At 40.4% G+C, this 25,903-nt stretch overlaps 1 protein-coding gene across 3 annotated transcripts in view; it reads right to left on the bottom strand.

Annotated features, from left to right (window-relative positions):
• Positions 1-25,185, bottom strand: part of SLC38A4 (solute carrier family 38 member 4) — a 49,190-nt gene extending 24,005 nt beyond the window's left edge. The window contains exons 1-11 of one of the 3 annotated variants that reach the window (XM_044280386.1): positions 25,129-25,185; positions 23,369-23,476; positions 20,884-21,104; positions 17,957-18,047; positions 15,239-15,354; positions 14,153-14,226; positions 13,583-13,675; positions 6,848-6,929; positions 6,263-6,345; positions 5,593-5,651; positions 2,042-2,305 (exon numbers count right to left, since the gene is read on the bottom strand). In XM_044280386.1, coding sequence (XP_044136321.1) covers positions 2,042-2,305; positions 5,593-5,651; positions 6,263-6,345; positions 6,848-6,929; positions 13,583-13,675; positions 14,153-14,226; positions 15,239-15,354; positions 17,957-18,047; positions 20,884-21,002 — 981 coding nt within the window. In that variant the 5' untranslated portion in view covers positions 21,003-21,104; positions 23,369-23,476; positions 25,129-25,185. Of the gene's footprint in view, positions 1-2,041; positions 2,306-5,592; positions 5,652-6,262; positions 6,346-6,847; positions 6,930-13,582; positions 13,676-14,152; positions 14,227-15,238; positions 15,355-17,956; positions 18,124-20,883; positions 21,105-23,205; positions 23,284-23,368; positions 23,477-25,128 lie in introns of those variants that run through there. The other 2 variants (XM_044280385.1, XM_044280387.1) reach the window with 2 other exon arrangements.
• Positions 25,186-25,903: the final 718 nt, after the last annotated feature.

The raw sequence follows: 25,903 nt of genomic DNA on the forward strand, positions 1-25,903 counted from the left end.
AATCCGCTCACACTCGTCTGCAAGGGGCCTAACAGTATATATATATATATATATATATATATATATATTTATATCACTGTATCCATATAAGTTGCTATATGTAGTAAAGGTTGCTAGATGTAACAAATATGAAAACAAATACAATCCCATGCACTTATAGTTTCTGAGATCAGCTCCAAATTTTAACTTGTATATTTCACAAAGCAAGTGAAAAACCTTGGCACCGAACTCAAGTTCGGTTTCAAGGTACCACTTTGTGTGACTTTGCGAAGTAATAATTTCGGCTCATCGGAATCAATACATTCTACTACTGTATGGATCGGGGACTCCGTACAGTATTACAACAACGTTTTTTGCGACTTCGGATGTACCATTCAAAGTCGATTCGTTCATCCCTAACTTCAACCAACCAGGTACTTGCCTGTATCTATATGACCAGTCTATTTAAGATGAAAGAAGATGCCTGCTGCGGATAACAATTCTGTTTTACAAATTATAATCTTAGGGCCCTTTAACATGGGACGAAAGAGGCACAGGGATTGGGAATAAGGAGATCAATGGCCACTTGTTAGCTTGATCACGCAGCAATGGTCAGGGTTGTATGATTGTTACGACCATTGTTCATCCCCATCCTTGATTGTCAGCAGCACATGCCTGTTTACAGAGGACGATGTGCTGCTGACTAGTGAGGCTTTTTTGGGGCCGCATAACAGATGCTATCACCCGACAAACAAGCTTGTTTGTCGGATGATTACAGACTTCTATACATGGGCCGATAATCAAGAAAAAGGATTAATCGAATCGTGTGTCCCTGATAATTATTCCAGTCCCCACCTCATGTTAAAATGCCCTTCAGAGAATAAACATGACAATGACCATTCCTGCGGGATAGGCCAACCATCTACTGTGAATGGGGGCCTTTCAGGTCTCCAAAATGTATCAAAGGATAAAGCAGTTGGATTTGAAATGCCCAATCCTTTTTTTCTGGGGGAGATAAGATGTCGCCAGAGGATGCATGTGTAAATGGGGCAGTCAGCAGAGAGAGATGTCTCATTCGACTGAAAGCTACCTAAAATGTATGACCAGCTCAAGATCTCATGCACATGTCATAGCCATGTGCATGTAGCCTGCATGGTGGTAGACTGAGTTCCTATGGTTCCATATTATTTGTCCTGAGTGCTGTCCTCTGGTGCTTTCCTGGTCTGCCATATTCTCAAGGATTCTCTATACTCTGTATATACTATAATCTATACTCTGTATACTTCAGTATGAAATCAGATGCATAGATTTCTACACAATCTGTAATATGGACCTGTGCAAGAGTTCTTATGACTAATGGACATGAGTAGGGTATTCTTATTATGTAGATGCAGTAGATTAACTCTTTCAATGCTGCTAAGTGAGGGTATTGTGCAATATAATTTACAAATACAACGCTGAACAAAACAGATTGCAGTGGAGTACACAATAGAGTGCTTTATTGCACACGTGTTGGGGGCTTTATATGGCCAGGTACACAAGATTAAAACTGCAGTCCTCGGACACCCATTAGCTTTCATACTTTATATTGCACTAGTGAAAGCTTACAAATCTGAAACAGCAATATGTGAGTTGGAATAAATGGTTCTGAGCTTAAATGGATATGTGACCTAAGTGATCTACCTTGTTATCTTCTGTCGCTATAGGAATGGACTGAACTGTATTGTTCATGAGCTTTCCTAAGGCAGCATTGTCTACATGGTTAGCCAACTGCCAATGGGCATGGGGAAGTAGGGATTTGTTGAAGCTGTTATACTTGATGTCTTAGCTCATAGACCCTCGCCTCTATTGTAATATACCTCTACGAAATATGATATATCAAAATATAGATAAAACTGGAGGGTCTTGGTAAGAATGTATTGCTGTGCTATATTCATCTGCTACAATTTACATACAGAACACAGATAATATCAGAAAGGGATGAGGATAAAGAAAGCATCAACAATATTTATTCACATACATACATGCATATGTAGTTATCATACGACAGTATAAAACCTACCTGTGAATTGAACACAAAATATTTGGGCTGGCATTTATCGTCAGTGTGGGCTTCAAACTCTACTCCACTTCCATGGTTATTATCTTTGTGCTCATTCAGGCCTGTCCCTTCTTGAGTGTAATCCATCATAAAGTTCACGCCAGAACTAAGGGTGTAGTTTTGCATCATAAAAGGGGGTAGATGATTAGTGCTGTTTGTGAAATTTCCAGGATGTTGATCCAACATAGGTAATGGGCAGGGTATCTGAGTCTTTTTATAGATGACCTGTAATGAACAATTATAGAGATGTTTTGTAGGTATTATTTGCTAGATTCTTTGAAGCATGCTGAAGTAGCAGAGCTAAACTGACAGCTGCAGAAGAGTTTGCCATTTGTTACAACTCCTCGTGGTATAAGTGTGTCTACCGTATATATGCTTTTGAAAAGAACTGCAGGTAAAATGAACAATCCAGGTAAACCTTATACACAGGGTTAAGGCCCCTAACATAGGCTGATAACTGACTAAATGAGCGCCCACAAAATGTTCTCTCCAAGTCCTGAGTAAATATGGCAGCAATCAGCCAACAAATGAGCAAATGCTCGTTTGTGGGTTGATCTCATCTTTTATGTGGGACTAATTATTATCATTGGCAGCGCATCTCCTTATGTCCTACAACTTGCCCCGCAAAAAAACAGCACGTCATACAGCTAGATGGAAAAATACAAACGTTCTAGCTCTTGGAAGGTGATGATGAAAAAAGGAAGAAAAGCGCTTTGTCAGTAAGGCCCAAAACAGGTGGGTCACTAAGGGGTTAAAAGAGCACTGATCAACTTGATTAGCACTCTGGGCTGAAATCAGCCCATGTGTAAAAGGATCCCTACACCTAGATAATCTCTTTTGTGTCCTTTGCATCCCTGATCAATGCTTTAGAATAGGCATACACAAATTTATAAAGCTGGGCATACACATTAGATGTTTCATGTAAAATATAAGAAATAGGGGTAGGTATACGATAAATTGCGCTGAGAAGCAATGTTAATTATGCTGAGAAGCAGTTAGATAAAAGCATAGTATTGAGGATGTGCGATCCAGTTATTTTTCTTATATTTTACACATTAGATGTTTCATTGGGTATGCGCCGAGCCAAGTGATGTTTTCGGCGCATGCCCAATGAAATAGTTGAAGCTGATGCCCTCATTTGAACTGGAAGAGAGCAGGCGCAGGCAGTGTTCGGCACTGCATCTGTAGGCTATGCTGAAGGGAAAGGGTGGGCTGGGTTATTGGCCTCTCATGATGTAGCTGGGGGCTGAGCGGAACAGAGGCATGCTTGGGCTCTGTAGGGGGTCCAACCTGGGCACTTGAAGGGGGCGTTCCTGGGCACCTTTGAATGAAAATAATGCCCCTCTGTGCACCTTAATGCCTCATTAGCATATGGATAAAAGTGGATTTTATGAAGATATAAGGCTCCTTTCACACCTGCGTTCAGGTGTCCGCTCGTGAGCTCCGTTTGAAGGGGCTCACAAGCGGCCCTGAACGCAGCCGTCTGGCCCTAATGCATTCTCAGTGGAGGCGGATCCGCTGAGAATGCATCCGTCTGCCAGCGCTCAGCCTCCGCTCCGCTCAGTGAGCGGACACCTGAACGTTCGGGTGTCCGCCTGGCCGTGCGGAGGCGAGCGGATCCGTCCAGACTTATAATGGAAGTCAATGGGGACGGATCCGCTTGAAGATGACACCATATGGCTCAATCTTCAAGCGGATCCGTCCCCCATTGACTTTTAATGTAAAGTCTGAACGGATCCGCTCAGGCTACTTTCACACTTAGAAATTTATAAGTTAGAAGTTATAATGCAGAAGTTATAATGCAGACGGATCCGTTCTGAACGGATGCAAACGTCTGCATTATAGGAGCGGATCTGTCTGATGAAACATCAGACGGACCCGCTCCGAACGCTAGTGTGAAAGTAGCCTAATACCAGCTCCCAAGAAAAAGTAAAACATATGGAAAAAATGTATGAAGTGCTGTAAGGACATGCTTTTAGTTTGGGTATTGATTCTCTAGGTGACAGATTCCCTTTAAGATTTACTTGACAGCTCTGCTTGTTCAGACTAGCTACTGTAAATAAGCACAAGGCCACCACAAGCTCATGAAGAAGCCAGTGCCATTACAGCTAGGACATAATGATTAGTAAATGCAAACAGTAAGTAGCAAATATTTATTTATCTCAGTAAGGGATGATTTAATTTCCTTGGTTAAATATAATTTTTATGTAAAACATTTTAAATAATTTTTGGTGATGTTTTTTCCAACTTCCACATCTCTATCCATATAAAAAATAAAATAAAAGTGTCTACCTCATAATCATGTTCGCTTAATAGAATAACAAATCTACAATAAAAAAATAGATTAGAGAAAAAGGGTATGTATCGGTATCTGGTTTTAACCGGCAGAAGCAAATTGTAGGGCACACAATCTCTTGAAGCTTCTTTAAAGGTAATATGTCACCAAAAATGTTATCTGCCAGTTAAAATCAGATAGAAGCACATATCCTTTTTTTCTGTTTTTATTTTTTGATTGCAGATTTATTCTAGTTCCTGAACACAATTATGGGGGCGGCCATCTTGCCTAAGCTGTTCTTAATGGCATTTACAAACAAACAAAATTGCATTATGGCAGCCCCATGGGCCATAGACACAAAGGTCAGGAGGGGAGCCTATTGACTTCTATGGGAGAGTGTTCTAGACATGCTCGGTGACCTATGCAGAGGTCATTGTACAAGAAAAGAAGAGATGAGCTCCGACAATCCCCTATTGTGAATGGTGGATCCTGTCTTATCTATACACAGAGGTGATAGCATTGAAGGCAGGATTAGAATGAGTTAACTGCAGTAAACTGATCTGATAAACCAAGAAGTAGCGCCAATTATTAGACATAGCATCCAGTGCAAAAACTGCAGGATTTTATCTTTTTTGTTAAAATATTTGGAATACATGGAAAATTAAAAAAAACATCATTACAAATTCTTTAAAAATATGTTAAACCTAAAAAAGTGATTTAAACAGCAGGTCATTTTCTGATGACTCATTCCCTTTAAAGGGGTTGTCCAGGTTCAGAGCTGAACCCAGACATACCTCAATTTTCACACAGGCAGCCCCCCTGAGTTTATGGTCCGATGCTCTCCTTTGACCTGTGCTAAATCGAGCAGGGCAAAGGCATTTTCAGGAGTTCAGGAGCCGAACCGGGCTCTCCATGGGGCTGCCAGGAAGCCCGTTCATATCACCGGCACTGATGGGCAGGCTTTAGCACTGCCCTAGACAGTAAAACGGCTATAGCCTGCCCATCAGAGCCAGCTACATCACCGAACACACTGCTGGGCGGAAGCATGAGATGCTCCGATGCTAACATCAGGAGCGCTGCCTGGGTGATAATATGAGTATGTCCAGGTTCAGCTCTGAACCCGGACAACCCCTTTAGAGAGTATACAATTGTATGTAGATTACCAAATATATTCAATATGTTTATTACAATATAAAGTGCGTCATAAACGTATGCACAATTAGATAAGATCTCTTACCGCACTGACGAAGAAGACCATGCAAGAGAGAGAAAATCCACTTGTGTACCCAAGGTATCCTGTTCATGTAATAACACAATAAATTAATTGCTCAGACGATAAATAAGGAATTGCATAAGATACTTAGGCTACTTTCACACTAGCGTTTTGGCTTTCCGTTTGTGAGATCCGTTCAGGGCTCTCACGAGCGGTCCAAAACGGATCAGTTTTGCCCTAATGCAATCTGAATGGAAAAGGATCCGCTCAGAATGCATCAGTTTGCCTCCGTTCAGTCACCATTCTGCTCTTGGGGCGGACACCAAAACACTGCCTGCAACATTTTTCTGTCCGCCTGACGAAGCGGAGCCAATGGGGACGGATCCGTTTTCTCTGACACAATCTGGCACAATAGAAAAATGGATCTGTCCCCCATTGACTTTCAATGGCGTTCAAGACGTATCCGTCATGGCTATAGAAGACATAATACAATCGGATCCATTCATGACGGATGCATGCGGTTGTATTATTGTATTATTGGAAGCAATTTTGCAGATCCATGACAGATCTGCAAAAAATGCTAGTGTGAAAGTAGCCTTACACACATGATTTGTAAATTTTCATAAGTCATCTGTTTATCTTGAATAATCTGGCATCCGTTCTATAAATCATGAGGATATACTTTTAAAATTACCTAAATTCTTCAGAAGGGACAATGGAAGAATAATTCCAACAGACACAAATATCACCAGATAGTTTCCATTCAGGTACCATTCCCTGCAATAGTGAAATATGATTTACCATTAATAAAAGAGCAATTCACAACAAAAAGGACACAGGACATAAAAACATAAAGGCACCGGTTTATCAACCGTGGGCAGACTGAGGTTTGAGCTTGCATTTGTCTGTTTTTGTAAAGGTCTGCAAATCTAATTTATGAAAGTGGCACACAACACATGATAAATTTAGCACAAGCAACTGATCACATTCTGATGCCACAACTATGGCAGATCGGCCGTGGAGTACCATTGAGACAAGTTTTTGGGACTTTTGCAAATGTACCAATGATAAATAAGGGCAAATACCAATGAACTCCACAGGAATGCCAACAAATAGCTGGATTTCTGAAATTGACTTGAGAGAGAGGTGAGAAAAATAATGTTGGCCTGTTACAGACTATTGATATATGTGTCTTACAAGAAATTTCACAGTTTGCACCAAAATAAAGACAAAACCAGTTTGATAAATCAGGGCCAAAGACTACTATAACCATACATACCCAGAACTCTCTTCCAGTCGCATAAAAGTTCTTATAACTTCAGGAAGTTCATATTTGACAATAAATAAGTAACTTGACATTGCTAAACAAAGTAAAGAAAGATTAAGTTAGCAAACTGTTAGATAATCCATAATTGTTGCATAGCTATAAAGAATACATGTCATTAGGGCATGCTTTCATTACATCAAGAAATGTACACAATAAATTATTAAGGCAGAACCGGTGCACCCATAAATGGTCCCCTATGTGCCAGTAAGTACACTGGAAGAAAAAGTTCCCTGCCTTACAGACAGAACTCTCAGGATGCTTAAAGGCACCGAGTCCTATGTTTTATGACCCCATTTTACTTCCCAGAATGGCTGTGAGGACCTCTGGGCCTCAAGCCTTGCATGCTTTGTTTCTGGAGTATATTTCATCATATCGTCACTCGTATCCATGTAGATATGTATTCATGTAAATGTATGTAATACTGTACGTATAATTAGCATGTTTGGACATCTCTCCTAGATGATGAATGAAAATCAGCAGCTGAAAAGAAGGTGAGTGAGCAGTGACTTTTGTATTCTTGGATCATTTTTTTCACTGTCTTTAATGGAGGAAAATGAGACTAGAACTGAGATTGATGGCTAAGGCTGGGTTCACATCACGTTTTTCCCAACCTTTTAGCGTTTACAAAAAGCGTATATGTTAAACAGATGCCTCAGACTGATGCCATACAGTGACATCCGTTCACTATAGAGTTCCATTGTAAAAAAGTATACTTTTTTTTACCAGACTGTGCAAGATGCAAGAACGTGGTGTGCTGTGTTTTTGTATCCTTTTTTTTGTAACATAGATGTAAGCCGTGTACCGGGGTGGACTCCCCAAGATACAGCGAAGTCACGAACAAGGAAAACCACCAGCTTTTTCCAAAACAGAATTTTACTTAAACGTGGTAATTAACACAACCACAAATTCTGGGAACATACAATAAATTTACATACATCCAGCCCGAAGGCTGAGACCCTTGCGCTGCACAGCGTGGCTCCTTCCAATGGATGCAGGAGGAAAGCGTGGTAATTTACCTACTGGTGGGCACAACTAAACTGTCACATCTTATCTGTTATTACCCAAAAAAAACAAGAATAACTGTATGGGTGTGTGATAGAGTCTAGCCTGCGGTGCAGCACATCAGCTTACAATCTTACAAAGCTCTACAGGATTACCCCTCCCATAACTGGTCTTGTAGCATGTGCCTGAGTATTCCTCCTGGCTTCCTCCTGGCTTCCTCTGTCAGCCTGGCTTGAGTTTGTGGGAAGTTGATGAGTTCTCCAGTGTGAAATGTCCCTTTAAATTATGGAGTCCTTGCAATGAACTATAGCATTTGTTCACTTTGTTCTTCTTGGCCATCGGTACTTGCCAATACCCACTGGCCAGGTCAAGAGTAGAGAAGAACTTCACCTGACTCAGGGCGGACAATGACTCCTCAATCCACGGAAGGGGGTAGGCATCCCGGACGGTCTGGGCATTTAGCTTCCGATAATCCACGCAGAACCGGAGACTCCCATCTTTCTTCCACACCAAGACTACTGGAGCAGCCCAAAGACTTTGACTCTCCTGGATCACCCGGTTTTCCAACATGCTGGTCACCATATTCTTCACTTCCTGGTAAATTTTAGGTGGTATTTGCCAGTAACGTTCCCTGATTGGTGCAACATCTCTGGTGGGGATTTTGTGTTCAATGGCGGAAGCACACCTGAAGTCCTCATCATGTCTCACACCCTTTCAGTCCAGTCCTGCAACATCATGTTTTTACAGTCAAATTTTGGCAGACAACACAACAGCGCCCCCATGAGGATGTACCCTACTGGGGAGGTTATGGTGGGGGCAAGCTGTATCAGCGGTGTTGGGGCAAGTTGGCCTTACACTGGCCCACCCTGAGCTGGGTCCTGGACCAGTGCCATTGGGGAAGGTCTCTCGCCGCGTTCCCATCCATAATGGTCACTGAATCCTGACTACGCCAAGATGTAAGCCATGTACCAGGGTGGGCTCCCAGAATACAGCGAAGTCACAAACAAGGAAAACAACTCCACCACCAGCTTTTGCCAAAACTGAATTTTACTTAAACGTGGTAATGAACACAACCACAAATACTGGGACCATACAATACATTTACATACACACAGCCCGAAGGCTGAGACCCTTGCGCTGCACAGTGTGGCGCCCTACGATGGATGCAGGAGGAAAGCGTAGTAATTTACCTACTGGTGGGCACAACTAAACTGCCACACCTTACCTGTTATTACCCTAAAAAAACAAGAATAACTGTATGGGTGTGTGGTAGGGGCTAGCCTGTGGTGCAGCACAACAGCTTACAATCTTACAAAGCTCTACAAGATTCCCCCTCCCATAACTGGTCTTGTAGCACGTGCCTGAGTAGTCCTCCTGAGCAAAACGTCTGCCTGGCTTGAGTGTGTGGGAAGTTTATCAGCTCTCCATTGTGAAATGTCCCTTTAAATAACGGAGTCCTTGCAATGAAAAATAGCAACACTTGTGGCCTGATACAAACAGAGACCCTATCTAACTACAGGCTTGGTCTCAGTCTCTAGGCGCCAACACTGTAATGAGGTGCGTGCATGATCTTACCGACCCGGGTATGCTCTGCCTCCGCTGGTGACTCTGAACAGAACAAATGCCTCTCCAACAAGCATGTGGTCCCACAGTGTATGTAGCTTTGCTCATCAGCTGTCATCAGCATTCCTGGAAGCAATCCTCGTTCCTCTTTTCAGGATCAGGGTATTGGACACAATCAGCTTCACTTAGCTGCAGCTCTGGTCACTGAGGAATGCTCTCACACCTGGATGCTATTGGATCCTCTGCTGACACAGTTCCTCAGTCTCAGCTCCCTCTAAGATGGCTGCTTCCTTTCGCCTCCTCTCCAGGCTCTGTGTAACTCCACCTCTCATGAATATGGAAATATATGCAGTCTGTAGCTGTGTTTAGGAAACAGCGGCATCTTGTGGCCAAACAGCAGAATGTCAGTCCAGATCATTTAATCTACACAGTGTTCAGACAAGGAGAGCTGTTTCCCAATCTCACATATATGTCAAACGGAGGCACAAAATGTTATGTGAACCCACCCTAACATGTATGGGGTCCTTTGTTAATGACAATGCAGGAGGTACAGTGGCTTGCCGTTTTTAAGCACTGTGATTTGCACAGTTTGACCCTGTTTTAAGGACACTGTGGCTAGCACTGTTTTAGGAGGGACTGTATGGGGACACTGTTGCTTGTATTATTATAGCAGGAAGTGCTGTACACAAGTCAGCTCTTGTAGAACCAACATCATGACTTTGAATGTTTGCAATAGATAACTTATTAACTGTATTCATGTTATCACTCCTCTAACCATCTAAAAATTACATGTACCTATTAAATTTAAGGACGGATTTTGTTTTTGACGAAGTGAGAATATGAGCAGTTGCACATGAAGTCAACTTTTACACCTAATTAGGACATTTGTCAACTTAGTAACTTAAGTGTTTGCTGGTATCTGGATCATGGATACTTTTTGGACTATTCAGTTCTGATGACTATATGAAGATATGTGCTTGACTATATTGAAGTCAGTGTGAATGGGCAGCAATCCCACACACATGCTGTGGACATGTATGACACTGATTATGGAAGGAAGCAGTCATGTTTTTCCACTCCTGGACAACCCCTTTAAAAGTATTAGAAGCCTTAGGGCAGTGTAGATGTTTATGCACTTTAAATGTTAGCAATTATCCATGAAATTTTATGACATGGGAAATGCACAGTTTTCTGTTTAGCATAAAAAAATACTAAAAAATTCTGTCTGTTGGAGCCAGTTTTCATTTATAACCAAAGGCAACAAAGAAATCACAGACAACTCATATAGTCAAATGCAAAACTGTAAAATCTATTATTGCTTTCAAATGTTTGAGACTCTTTTATAAAACTGTAAGAGACAACACAGATAAACCACAAATGTTAAGAATGGTCTGTGTCCCTGAGGTCCTAACCAAAGTGAAGTTTGATGCTACAACTGAAGAATTATGAGAAGTGTCTTAAGGAGGAAGTTAATGGATTTGATTCATGCTACGCTTTTCTTACTGTGATGTTACCGTATTCTAGACATTCATACATTTCCCATGAGGTCATATTGCTAAAAGCTTGAAATTCACCACATAAGGAGCTGTATAATGTGTTTACTTTCAAGCGGAAGCTGGAGAGTAGAAGTTTAGTGATCTGGTTAGGAACAGATTATTTAAGTTTTTGTCATCCATTACAAAAGACATGTGAATTATGCCAATATTCTAAAAATAAGATCTACCAGAGGTGTCAGTAGATGAGAAAGACTGCTGTACGTGTACGCTGCAAAAGGGTTGAAACAAAGTGGTAGCAACTGATTGTATAGATGAGTTACTGCACTGTGTAAATCACCACATAAAGCTGTCGCAGGGCCCCAGTGGTCAACAGTCTGCAAATGTGCAAACTGATAAATATTGCAAGATAAGGCTACTTTCACACTAGCGTTCGGGTTTCCGTTCGTGAGCTCCGTTTGAAGGAGCTCACGAGCGGACCCGAACGCAGCCGTCCAGCCCTGATGCAGTCTGAATGGAGGCGGATCCGCTCAGACTGCATCAGTCTGGTGGCGTTCAGCCTCCGCTCCGCTCGCCTCCGCACGGACAGGCGGACAGCTGAACGCTGCTTGCAGCGTTCGGGTGTCCGCCTGGCCGTTCGGAGGCGTGCGGATCCGTGCGGATCCGTCCAGACTTTCAATGTAAGTCAATGGGGACGGATCCGTTTGAAGATGCCACAATGTGGCTCAATCTTCAAGCGGATCCGTCCCCCATTGACTTTACATTGAAAGTCTGGACGGATCCGTACTAGGCTATTTTCACACTTAGCTTTTTTTTGCTAAAATAATGCAGACGGATCCGTACTGAACGGAGCCTCCGTCTGCATTATTATGATCGGATCCGTTCAGAACGGATCCGATCGAACGCTAGCCGAACGCTAGTGTGAAAGTAGCCTAAAATGCATATATTTCCACCAATTGTGTTATTGGCAAAATATGCCAAAGATGCCAAGTGCAGGTCCAATGTAAATAGTGTACCAGCAGTCACTTGTTGCCATGTAGTTAATGGCCTGCCCTGGTATCCATAGATGTGCTTTCTCAGTACTCTATGTGTTGTAACAAATAGACCCATATAAATGTTGCGCTGTTTGACACCTCTTACGCACTCCACCGCTCTATTTTCCAACAATCCCTTAACTCCTGCATCCCTGAGATTATGTATAAAGCCTACAGCATGCGTGCACACTAGCATCCCACTGAGAACTGTAGTGCTTCACGAGTCATCTTCAACACCAATGAGAGGCATTTATTATTGTCCATTTGGAAGGACAAATGAGAACCAGACTGCAAGATCTGCAGTGGGTGAGAGGTGCCAAACAGCGCAACATTTACATATATAGTTCATAACTTCTATTTGTTATAACATATATACAGAGTGGGCTCATCTGTGGATACCAGTGCAGGCCACTAACTGCACATCTACAGGTCAACTATAGAAACGACTGCTGGTACTCTATTTACATTGGAACTGTGTGATTGCCTGGATTTGGTGGAAATATATGAATTTTATTCTACAGTGTTTAGCAGTTTGCTTGTTTGCAGAATGTTGATCGAGAGGGCCCCACTCCAGTACAAACTTATTTTATGTGGCAATTAAGTTATTTTAAATTGTGACTAAGATTCTATTGTGTGACACTAAGCCATTGGTTAAATTAACCCCCCCCCCCCCAGCCTTTCCCTCTTCCCCCAGCCTTTCCCTCTTCCCCCAGCCTTTCCCTCTTCCCCTTTTCTCTTTTCCCTATTTACCTACCCAATAAATATATTTAAATGATTGGCAGGATTGCTTGATAGCCAATCGTATTCCTTTTCGACTATTTCTCTATAGAGCTGGGACTGTGCACTCGTTATCCTGCATCTCCCATTAACCAGCAAGTGCACTGCCCAACAGACTATAGTTTTTAGTATTTTATCAATGTCAGTGGGAACTGAGTATTCTGAGAGATCTGCCCACAAGGGACAGGGAGACGATTCTCCATAGCCAGCCATCCAGGATGACACCACTACAAAATGTGAAGAAACTGTGTGACTTGAAACTCCTTAGCCCCAACGCAAAATGCCTGCTGTGTGCTTTTTATAATACCAGTGCCTTCTTATGTGGCCCCAGGAGCTGCACTGATAGTTTTTTTCCCCCTTACACCAAGGGGTACTGCCACACGGACAGGTTTTCTGATGCAGTTTTGGACATCAGAACCAGGAGTGGAATTCAAAAAAGAGGAGAAGTCATATACGTCCAATATACTTTCTTTCCTTTTATGATCCACGCCTGATTTTGGCTTCCAAAACTGCATGCAGAAACCTAACCGTGTGGTCTGATCTCTAGGAATCTCACTGACTATATAAATGGAAAAGGTGGTGGTGTGGTGGAGGGGTCGTCCCTATTTGAAATTTGTACTAGTGTTATGTTAAAAGAAATGATCATGTTTCTTTCATTACACTACTGCTTTTATGTGACTGGAGACATATAAGTAGGAGTCCATAGAGTAACCAACAGTTTCCACTGAAGAGCCTCAGAGTCTTTTAGCTCTATAAAATTGAGGGAAAAATAGTATAATACATACTTGTACCATTGAGTATTGTGATTTAGAACTCACCCCCAATGTTCTGCATTGTGATGGAGATAAAAGCAGCAAGTTTTCCCGGCCATCCAAAGGCTTTTTCACCCAATTTTTCATAAATTAATGAACCTGTTAAAAAATATATATACCGTAATTTTTTGAGCCCATGATAATTGGAGAACCCAGAATGACACAAATGCATGGGTACACTTTAAATACTTCATTGTTCTAGGCCAGTGATGGCGAACCTTTTACAGACCGAGTGCCCAAACTGTAACCCAAAACCCACATATTTATCGCAAAGTGCCAACACCGCAATGTAACCTGAATACTACAGTCCAGTATAGTATATCTATCATTTAGCTATAATAGCCTGCCTACATTTAGTGCGCTGCTTGTGCTGTTCATAGCACGCTGTGCGCTGATATATGGCAGGAAGAGTCTAATGCATATTGATACGGTTTAGACATTTTCAAGGGTGCGGGTGCCCACAGAGAGGGCTCTGAGTGCCGCCTCTGGCACCCGTGCCATAGGTTCGCCACCACTGTTCTAGGCCATTGCGATTTGCATATGAGTCATCTAAGGTACAAATGAAAGTTGTCTTACCTCCTTCCTTTGCTGTCTTTAATAAAAGATGCACAGAATACAGTGATAAAATGGCAACTGCAAGCAGGAGAACCCTAGAGGTGACAGAACACATATTTTGTCATTATTTATGCACTGACTGCTCTGCGTTCACACACAGCAGGTTTATCCCATTCATATGAGTGGAATTTAGCAGAAATCCATGCAAATGCTGCAAAAGCTACCCATTTAAATTTACAGAAATGTGTGTTCAGCAATTCTGAATGACTGCTCAAAAATAATCAAGGTTGAACCCTAAGTAAGACCAGTCCTACGTAAAAAAGGATATAACATCTTCAAATACAGCTTCTAATTATTAATAAACTGATTAACTCATTAGCTCATTAACGATTATCAGACGGTGTGAAGGTTCCGCCGATTACCCGATGAACAAGCGAAACCCATACAATGATTCTGTATGAGGATGAGCGATGGCATTAGTGATCCCTCCTCCCCATACTGTGGAGTAGATTGCTGCATGTAAATGAGCGGTCTTCTTCACTGACAAGTAGGAGCTTGCCGGGAAGGAACACCTAATTCCCGACAATCACCTGATAAATTATTCAGTGTAAAGGAACCTTTAGGGACGTGAATTCTATCTTATCTATGTTCAAACAAGATTGTGCATAGAGAGACATCTGAAGGTTTCTCAGGAGCCTCACGTGAGAGCAGCATTGTGCAATGCTTCCTTCAGTACATCATACTGCTCATGTTCTGATACTCCTTGTAAGTGTGTGGGCTGCCAAGTGCCTGGTTATATAACCCTGAGTTCACTTGGTTTGAGACAAACTTTGAGAATAAATTATGTAATTGTTTCTGTAAGGATTACATGCCCAGAACAACATAGGAATCAAGTCAAAGCTGATACCTGATTTATAATAACTAGAAAGGGAATGGCTCAATGACATTTCTACTATAATCTTTTCTGTATTGATCATTGTGCTATAAAATTGGGTTGGAAATTGATATGTGTGGGAAATTATATGTAACATAAAGGTCTACTACGTTACGTTACTGTGTTTCATTAATGTGATTCATTAGCATAAATTGTTAGTTAGCTGTACTTACACAAACAATACGATTCCTGTATTAGCCATGGCATAGGAAAGGCCAAGAATTCCACTGCCCATGATGGCATTGCCTAGGTTGAACACTGACATTCCAAATGATGTGGTTCCAGGATGCTTTTGATAAAAAATAATGGGAATTTTATTTTTAATAGCTGAAATTGACATTTCACTGACTCATTTCCTGCCAAAAGGCCACAGATTTCTCAATCATCTGATCATTTTTATCTATGATGTGCACAGAACTGTAGTACAAGTATGAGTTAATAATTATACACAATTCAAACTTATTGACATGGTACTACATTTGCTGAGACATGCTGTGTCAAAGCAACATAGATGATAAGGTCATGGGGTTAAGGACAATGTTTCACAAGGGAAATTTGAGACTGCCAGTATACATCTAGTTTTCTGTTGGCTAAATGATATATGCAAGTAGCTAGAGGCAAAGGCTTATAGAAGAAAATAGATTTAAAGAAACACCATCAAAAAGGGGCATTTTTTAAAACTCAATGCTCATAGAAAACAAGTATTTGAGAATGTTTGACTATTTTTCATAATTAAATACTAGAAGTTGCCCTTCTGTGGAAGTCAATAGAAATTATAAGACCTCATACATAGCTAGCTAATCTATTGTCAGTTTACTGCTGCTGTGAGGGGAAGGTTACTTTAAAGGAGTATGGGCTCATGTAGACGGCCGTTGCCCATGGCCGTATTGTGGCCCGCATACAGCGTTTCAATTTACCTTGCCATCCATTTGTCTAGCTCCTGCGTGAGCCTGCAACACACTGAGAGTATCATGGTGCCTGATCTTCCCTCACAAAACTTCAAAGACTACAATCCCCACAATCCTTAGCTTTCCTGCTGTGAGCGTTGCCGTTTACCGATTGGCTGCCTGATATACAGTCGGTCACGCCCCCTCTACTCAGTAATCAGCAGCACACTGACACTCCCTTTGTTTCACAAGACATTTAGCTAGAGAACTGATAGCAACACACTGAGCATGCTCGACCTAGCAAAGGCTCAGAACTACAGGTCGATGCCATGGTAATTTATGAGGAAATACAGCAGGTAGCAGAGGAAGAAAACTACTTTTATAACTACTGAATAGTAAATATGTGAAATTTACATTATATTAGGTAATTATTGATGATGAATTAGACTAAAACATAAGTTATATTTATGGTAACTGGAATACCCCTTTAAGGGAAGTTCTTATTTTAAAAGTATGTGTGGAATTAGGTTAACAGTATGATAGCTCTATTGTTGTCTTGATAGGCCTACATACAGAAGTCCACAGAAGAGCATTTACTATACAGATTTAAAAATTTAATTAAAACAAAAAGGCACAAGTCTTTAAAGGGTAACTGTCATTTTTTTTTTATTTGCTAGTTTATTAGAGCTAGGCATGTATACCTGAGTTAGTCTGTCAATGATTGACAAAAGATCTTTAGTTATCTTATAATAACAGCTTTCATTAATACCCTCTGTCCCTTTCCACTGTTCCCTGCTCTGGCTTGTCTGTCTCTGCCTGTGAAGACAGGAAGATGAAGGGGCGGTCCTTCACACTGCATGGCTGCATTAGGCTTCAGAGTGATTGGCTGGCAGGGGAGCTCCTGGCTACAGCAAGTGTGTATGGGAAGTGAGAGAAAGCAGTTTTGGCCTCAGAGAACTGGCAGAGGAGCCATCTTGAGAAGGTCCTCATATTGTGAATGTTTAAACAGCCGTAACTAAGGGAAAAACTCAAGGAAAACAGTGTTATCTGAAGAAACTAAATATTGCTTTATGCATAATGCTGCTGCACCAGTAACATATGCTTAAATTGATTTTTTTTATGAAAACATGACAGTTACCCTTTAAATCCCAACTTAATGTTACACTTAGAGCACTGCAGTTTTGTCGTTAGGTGAGAATTGTTCACACACAGTCCATATAAATTAGAAAAACTGTGCTGATCAGCAGTGAAAAAGTACACCTTTCAGACACACAGAAAGTTCATCTGATATGGTCGAATACAACAAAGTGACTTCGACTTTCACAAGAATTGGTGCTCTTAATCCCTATAATATTAAAGAAAACGGCCCGACATAGTGAAGTCCAGTAAGTCCTTTATCTTATGGCAATCGAGTAGTGCCACTTATTTTATATGACTGATATTTTATGGAATTTGTGAGTATAATGAATGATTTTATAAGCTAAATGACTTGCGGGACTTCACTACCTCGGGGCGTTTCCTTTAACATTATAGGGATTAAGAGCATCGATTCTTGTGGGATTCGACCATATCAGATGAACTTTCTGTTTGTCTGAAAGGTGTACTTTTTCACTGCTGGAGCAGAGCGGTTTTACTACTTTACACAGAAGAGCATTGCACTGCATAGGGTAATGTATGAGGCTCTGAGTCACTAGAGGGAAACTTTCACTAGTCAGAATGAATGGGCAGACTGATTACATTTATGCGTGGCTGGTTGCTGCGATAAAAGTCTAAGTACAGAGGAAGTTAAAAAGCCAGGACAGGAAGTAGAATATATTGAGGGACTATATTCAAAAATCCTTCAACTACTTTTTTTAATTATATGCAATATTCACATATAGCCTGTTAATTATGGAAATGTCCCTTTATTAAAACTGCTGACATGTAAAAAGAATATCAACTAGAAAGTTACAGACATTCGCAAAATGTCTTTTTTTTGTGCTTCCAAACTACAGTAATACTTACATGCTCTTCTGTGTAGTCATCTAATTTCTTCTTTCCACCCATTCCATTAGTTAGAAACTTTTGACTTTCAGCATCTTCATCAGCAAATTGACTGTGGGAAAGTGTTAATATGTAACCATGGTTTCTTTATATTGACTTGCTTTGAGTACACAGTTTCCTATACAAACCTAAACACATAATTATCAGATATTATATTTATATTGTATTCATTGAAATAAGTTGGACATCTTAACAAAGTGGACAAAGAGACTCTGCGTGAAATATTTAGCTGAATCAGTCAACAGAGCTGCCAACCTTAAAAGCATAACTGATCTTTTAAAACACATTTTGATATGTCATCATGACCTATTCAATCTCTAGAAAAAGGAGAGAGAATCACTCAAAAAGCTTGCTCTCTCTCCTCTCTAAAGGAGACAGCTTAATAGAAAGTCTTGATTTATGTCTTAATTCCTGCAGCGAGGAGAGAGTGCGCTATGTGATTGCTTCACTCTCTTCATTCTTATCAGTGAGGTTCTCAGCACTCAAACTCCCACAGATTAAAACCTTTCATACGTTGCTATTTCATTAGTTCTTTAAAAGTTTAGTAACACTTTAAAGGTATGTACTTAAATGGTGAAAATTTAGGAGTTGTGACACAAAATTAGCTTATAATCATCTGATTGATAAGGGTCTAGCTGTTAGGTCCCCCACAATTCACAAGAACAGGGGTCCCATTCTACCAAATGATATGGGTGGCAGATCAAGCATGCATGCTGCTGCTGCTCCATTTATTCTCTATGGGACTGCTGGATTTAGCCACGTACACTGTTCAGGGCTGCCATACTCAATTTCTGGGCCCCATGCAGACAAAAAAAAATTATTAATAAAAATATAAAATGGGACATACTTTTTACTGTTTATACTATTTAATATTAGGTCTGTGAAGAACATAGTAATACTGTACACAAAATCCTGTCTTCACAGGTTCATCGTGTAGTGGTAAATCTGCTGCCTGCCACACAGAAGTGGGTTCAACTCTCACTAGAGACCTGTAAAATAATTAGTTTACTAAATGTCTATGTGCTGGGAGAGGGCTCCTCCCTTAACCTATATTGAAGAGAAAGGCTGCTTCATCTCTATTCACTGTCATTAGTATTCATTGCACTGAAGTAAATACTAATGAAGCTGATCATGTCAGAGACTCAAAGTGGCTGGGCTGGGGCCCCCTACTGCTCTCGCCTTTGACCGCAGTACTGCCTATACTGCCCTGATTGCTGCCCTTACAGTACTTGACTATCTCCAGCAGTCCCATACAGAATCAGTGAAACAGCAGCATACATGCTCTACCCGACTCTTCATTAGTTTGGTTCAACAGGACCAGTTTCTGTCTATGAATGTTCTGTCTTTCCATCAAGTGGCTATTTTATAGACAATAATAAATTAATAAGGAATCTATTTTAAGTACATATAGTATTTTTCAGTTTTATCTTAGTGCACTAGTTTAATAGTAATATAGTTCTGAGAAGTGGAGTGAGGTTTTGGAGAGTATACCAGCTTACTTATAGTCCTAACACAGCAATCCATTTAGTGAATTGCTACAGCTTGAAGGCACACTTCTCTAAGACCTGCCTAATCCAGTAATAACCTACTACTTGTTAAATCTTGTTACTCAGAACATGTTAAAGCAAACCTAAATGTTTTAGAAAATAGTACTACTACCATATCAGTAGTGCCTAATACTTGAAAAGCCCTTCTGACTTTGAATACACTGTAACTGAATATACAGGTGAAACTCGAAAAATTAGAATATCGTGCAAAAGTCCATTTATTTCAGTAATGCAAATTAAAAGGAATTGCATTAATGCAGCTTAAAATTAGAATTTTGTGAAAAGGTTCAATATTCTAGGCTCAAAGTGTCACACTCTAGTCAGCTAATTAATCCATACCCCCTGAGCAAAGGGGACCTCAAAATTGAGACTTTGGGGTTTCATAAGCTGTAAGCCATAATCATCCAAATTATAACAAATAAAGGCTTGAGATATCTCGCTTTGCATGTAATGAGTCTATCTCATATATTAGTTTTACCTTTTAAGTTGCATTTTTGAAATAAATGAACTTTGCACGATATTAAAATTTTTCGAGTTTCACCTGTAGTTCAGGCACATCATATTTGTAAGAGTCATTAAAAAATGATATATTAATGTAAATAATGTAGCAGTCTGTTTACTGTATGTTTACTCTACAGATAAAAGTACAGGACTATATGTTACGGCAAGTCTTGTTTCTTTACATTGTTTAAAGCGACTCTAATCAGGGGCTCAAAACTTAAATTTTAGGTCTCATTCACACAACCGTAAAAATGAGTCCACATAATTTCATTGGGGCTGCAAAAGATTCAGGCAGCACACTGTGTGCTGTCTGCATCAGTTTTTCTGTTCCGCAGCCCCGCAAAAAATATAGAGCAGGTCTTAAGAATAGGCATTTCTTCAATGGGCCGTCAGTTACGTTCCGCAAAATGCAGAATGCACACATGAGCGGCATCCGTATTTTGCAGATTTGCAATTTAGAGACCACACAACATGACATGGTAGTGTGAATGCGCCCTAAATCTACATGTACAGTTGATGCTCTACTGCTATGTGTTTTCATCAGATCTTGCTGTTTGCTTTTTAGCTAAGCTCCATTAGGGCAGGTCTGATTTCTATTACATAAAGAGAAGAATGGTTATAAAATACAAACTACCAAACTGCCAGTAAGGGAAAATGAACATCAGATAATTTCTGCACATATACTGGGGAAAATGTGCCTTAGAAAGAGATATGAGTTGGCTTGAGTAAGTAGGAGTTACACTTTGGTCCCTATTAGATAAGTAGACTGTTTGTCTACTGAAGGATGGTGCCTTCTATAAGCTATTTAGGCTTTATACTTACACAGTTCACACATCTCACCTATTTATGGTAACTTTCTCAGAATCCATATCTTTGCAATATCCATCTTCAGTGCTTTCTCCGCTGTTGCTGTCATCATCAATATCTGTGTTGACTTTTTGCAGTTCCATGCGGTCCATTGCAGTCAGCAGTTAATGAATTGACGCACACCTTTCTTCAGAGTAAACACAATGGTTCTTCTTCAGGGTCAAACAACGTGTCAGGTTTCAGAACACTTTGTACTGCAAACAAACATAAAGAAGCCATTACAAACCCCTCAGATGAGCATTGATTACTAAATGAACAAGCCTACTCCTGTTGAACATGAAAGCTTTCCAGTTCATTGACAATTTTATATCTATCTATCTATCTGAAATTATTTTATATAAAGGTTATGTAGGTAGAAGGCTTACTGTATCTTTCGAATATAAGGGAGGCTCAGTTCCTTACATATAAGGGACTGAGCTAATAAATCTCTTTGACCTCAAATAGTAGTGGATTTTTAAAGAAACATACAGTAAAGAGGGATACTATTGATAGCTATTTGAGACCAAAGGTCCTATATACTGTTCTTGCCCTGGGGATTTCTCCATGTATATGTCCACACTTGCCTTAAACGCCAAAGGCTCTGATACACATTACAGCATTATTACTCGTCCTTGCCATCAATCTAATATGTATGGAGAGTTCCAGATGAGAGAAGTATCAGGTGCATTGGATTTCAACACCCTGTCCATTTGTACTACCAGAGATAAGTCTCCATCAGAAGTGTCTGGTAATGGCTTTTTCTTCTCTCCCTATTGAAAGCACATACATTCTTGGCTAAAATAAGTATGTATGTGTATGGGGAAGTTGGGATAGATAGATGGCTGAACGAACTTTTGTCCGACAGCTATTGCAGCTATATGGCACCTTACACCATAAGTTCACATAGCTTCTATGGCACACATTGCTAGTGTATGCAAAAAATAAAAACTCCTGACACATGCATCTAACATGCCCATGAACTTCAATAGCCAAACATATGCCTAAGGAACACTCTTTAAGCAAATGTTTGGTTTTCAGTAAAATGTGCATCCAAAATGTGGAATGAACCTGCCCTTGATAAAATTATTATATGTGTTATTTTATGCACTATTATAGCGCTACTATATTCCAAAGCGCTTTGCAAACATTAGCATCCAACTGTCACCAATGGGCCTCACAATCTAAGTTCCCTATCAGTTTGTCTTTGGAGTGTGGGAGGAAACCAGAGTACGCAGAGGAAACCCACACAAACACGGGGAGAACATACAAACTCCATGCAGATCTTGTCCTTGGTCATATTCGAAACCCAGGACCCCAGAGCTGCAAGGTACCAGTGATAACCACTGAGCCACCATGCTGCTTATATATATTTTTCTTTAATTATCCAAAACTGACTTGATAATTTATAGGTTTGCAAATATCCAAGAAGATATCAAAATATAACCACCCTGTTCGCCACACACAAACATTTTAGCACTTGTATTTAGTGATTCAGATAATGTTATTCCATTAGATCAATTAGGTAATTGTGAATTTATATTACCATAAATTTCTTAATTCGTATTTACTAAATTAGAAGTGCTCTAAATTTAATTGAAATTAAAGTTGTCATAAAATTATCAAGTCAGTAGAACATTGCAGAACAATAAAAACGTAACATTTTGTAAAAATAATAATTGTTTATAATAGTTATCAATGCTTGTCAACTAAGAAAAATACATTTATTTAAATTACATTATCTATTAGCCTCATGACAGTTTTACTGTATGACACTAGTCATGGCATGAGTTTAATTTATATTTTTCTTGGAACCAAAAAAAAATAATGCAAAAAAAATATATATATTCCATATCACGGACAGATGTTCTGCCAGCTTTAAGGAATTCTTCCTGACTGTAAGCCTCCTTTTAGACATTTTTGGGCAACTGAAATTAAGGCAGGTATATAAGACAGTGGCAGAGAAATGTTTCAGAATGAGTTAAAATTCACACTGAGACAAAAAAAAATAATACATATACGGATATTTACATATTTACTTATATATACCTTCAACCATATTATACAAACTCCTAAGATATGCATTCAGTGGTATTACTGTAAATCACAATTTAAAGCAAAACAAACATTAAATTTGAATAGAACAGTTAATTGAATAGAAATTTTAATATACTTAAAAAAAAACATGATCCATTGTCAACTTTTCTATGAAATGCAATCTCTAAAATAAATCTCTACATATAATTCTAAGCATTTAAAATTATAAGAGAAAAAAAACAAAATTACCAATCAAAGCAATGTAATAAAATAAAATTGTACCTCAAGTCCAGTGTGCACGCTTTCTAGGTAACTGACTGAAAATCTTTTTTTTGGCCACTTACAATTGTGAAAGACTTTTCCTGTGTCATACAGCAGTGTAATATTTAAAGACAAGAGGGAGTGTAAGTTTTAAACCAATCAAAAGTCACATTAAGGACCAAACCTATCCAAGTTGCGTCACATTCTGTAGATAAAACCTGATTACGCCAGACACTGTGTACTCAATGAATTTGGCTGTGTACATCTTCTTAAACAAAACTGGATCTGTGTCCTGAAGCAAAGAAAGATAACCACTAGTTTGCTGTCTTGTCATCACACTGCACTCATTAACCTAATCACCTCCTGACATTCTTAATTACAGGGGTTTCATAGTGGTGCTCGGCAAATATACAAAACCTGAAGTATAGCTACCACAGCAACAAGAAACCAGTAATTAAAAACAACTTATTGTTATTATTTTAACAGGCCCTAAGATATTGTCAATTTTTTGCTATTTACCTTGTGAAGTTTTAGTCATCACTTTAAAGAGCCTTTGTCTCCATGATCAACCCTACTAAACCAGGCACACTGCCTGGTAAAGTGGACTATGGTGAGTGCAACAACACAAAATTCATAATTTCAATATTATGTTTAAAGATCAGCAAATTATTGTAATTTTTTTTTTTTATCCGCTTAGTAAAGGATTAATTGGTCACAAAGCGCATTTCTTTGTAAGTAGAGGGTGCAATGACAGGGAACAGCAATGTGGCAGAGGAGCCAGGGCCGATCCTAGGGTCACAGGCGCCTGGGTGCAGAAATATTTCTGGCGCCCCCCACATGGGCGTGGTTATCTTACTAACTCCTCCCCTTTACAATGTTTCTATGGCAACAACTTCAGCCCCCAACTTCAGCCCCACCCCCTTGCAGTCTAGGGGCGGAGCCAAACCCGGAAGCACAATTGAGGGGCAGGGCCAGCCACCAGTAAGATAGGAAGGCTTCAGCCAACACACAAGCTTTGCAACAATATAGGAAGCTACAGAAAAGTCTTATAATATCCTCAGTGGATCTCAACCTCCCAATCCTCCACACCCTGTACAGGTCAGTGCCCCCGAAATTGCACTCACAGTTCTCCAGCAACTCTGGCAAATACCACCTATTCCGTACAGGGTGGGTTTACATCTGCGTTATGCCATTCCGTTATAGGTTCCGTTTCAAACGGAATATAACGGAATGGCCAGATGGAATGCAAAACGGAAACCTTTAAGGGTCCATTCACACGTCCGTTGTTTCTTTCCTGATCTGTTCCGTTTTTTGCGGAACAGATCTGGACCAGTTCTGTACCCATTCATTTTCAATGGGTCCTGAAAAAAAATCTGAAATTGAGCTGTCCGATTTTTTTCAGGACCCATTGAAAATGAATGGGTCCAGATCTGTTCCGCAAAAAACGTAACAGATCAGGAAAGAAACAACGGACGTGTGAATGGACCCTAAGAGGCATTCCGTTTTGCTCTGTCCTAATAGAAGTTTATGAGAAAGCATAACGGATCAGTCTGGGTCCCCTTATGCAAGACGGACTTTGTTTTCAGTCTTGCATAACAGGAACCAGATGGATCAGTTTTGATTCCCATAGACTTTTAAGAGGACGGAGAGCAAACGGAAAGCCTCTTGCGGAGTCTGCACTGTACGAGAGAGAGATAGCAGTGGCTGTGAAGGGAAAAGTTCCAGAGCACAATGACAGCCCCAGAGCCTCTCTGCTGCCTGACCAACCGTATGCTGCCACAGCGCCAGCCCAGCCTGCAGGACATCAGAGAGGCCTGGGGTCCACATTACAGCACCACTACATTTACTTATTATCAAAAAGCATCATACATAACCAAGCAAAAGCCAGAATATAATAAAAGACAAAAACATTAAACTACATTTATAATAAAACAATTTACTTACAAAAGAAGCGATTCAGTCGTCTGCTGTACCGTCCTCTGCTTGCTTCCACTGATTATGTGCCCTCCTTTCTGTCTCTCCTCAGTGCGCAGGCGCACTGTTATGGGGGATCTGTGGATGACAGTATGACACACTGTTATGGGGGATCTGTGGATGACAGTATGACGCACTGTTATGGGGGATCTGTGGATGACGCACTGTTAGGGGGCATCTGTGGATGACGCACTGTTATGGGGGATCTGTGGATGACACACTGTTATGGGGGATCTGTGGATGACAGTATGACGCACTGTTATGGGGGATCTGTGGATGACACACTGTTATGGGCATCAGTGGATGACGCACTGTTATGGGGGATCTGTGTATGACGCACTGTTAGGGGGCATCTGTGGATGACGCACTGTTATGGGGGATCTGTGGATGACACACTGTTATGGGCATCAGTGGATTACACACGGTTATGGGGGCATCTGTGGATGACACTGTTATGGAACTTATGGGGACATCTGTGGGTGACACACTGTTATGGGGCATCTGTGGATGACACTGTTATAGGTGGCCGGGGGGATCTGTGGATGACACACATATATGGCAGGCAGCGCAAGCATCTTGTGCTATATAAATGTGTCATCATCCACATATCACTTCTCCTCCCCCCCCCCCCCATAACAGTGTCCCACCCTATTGTAAGACGTCCGTTCCTTTATGTAAGTGAGCTATTGAGCTTGTAAATAAACTTGTGCAAAGTATATGAGTAGTTAGTAACTACTCATATAGT

The sequence above is a fragment of the Bufo gargarizans genome, chromosome 2 (assembly GCF_014858855.1).
Source record: "Bufo gargarizans isolate SCDJY-AF-19 chromosome 2, ASM1485885v1, whole genome shotgun sequence".
NCBI classification, from domain to species: domain Eukaryota; kingdom Metazoa; phylum Chordata; class Amphibia; order Anura; family Bufonidae; genus Bufo; species Bufo gargarizans.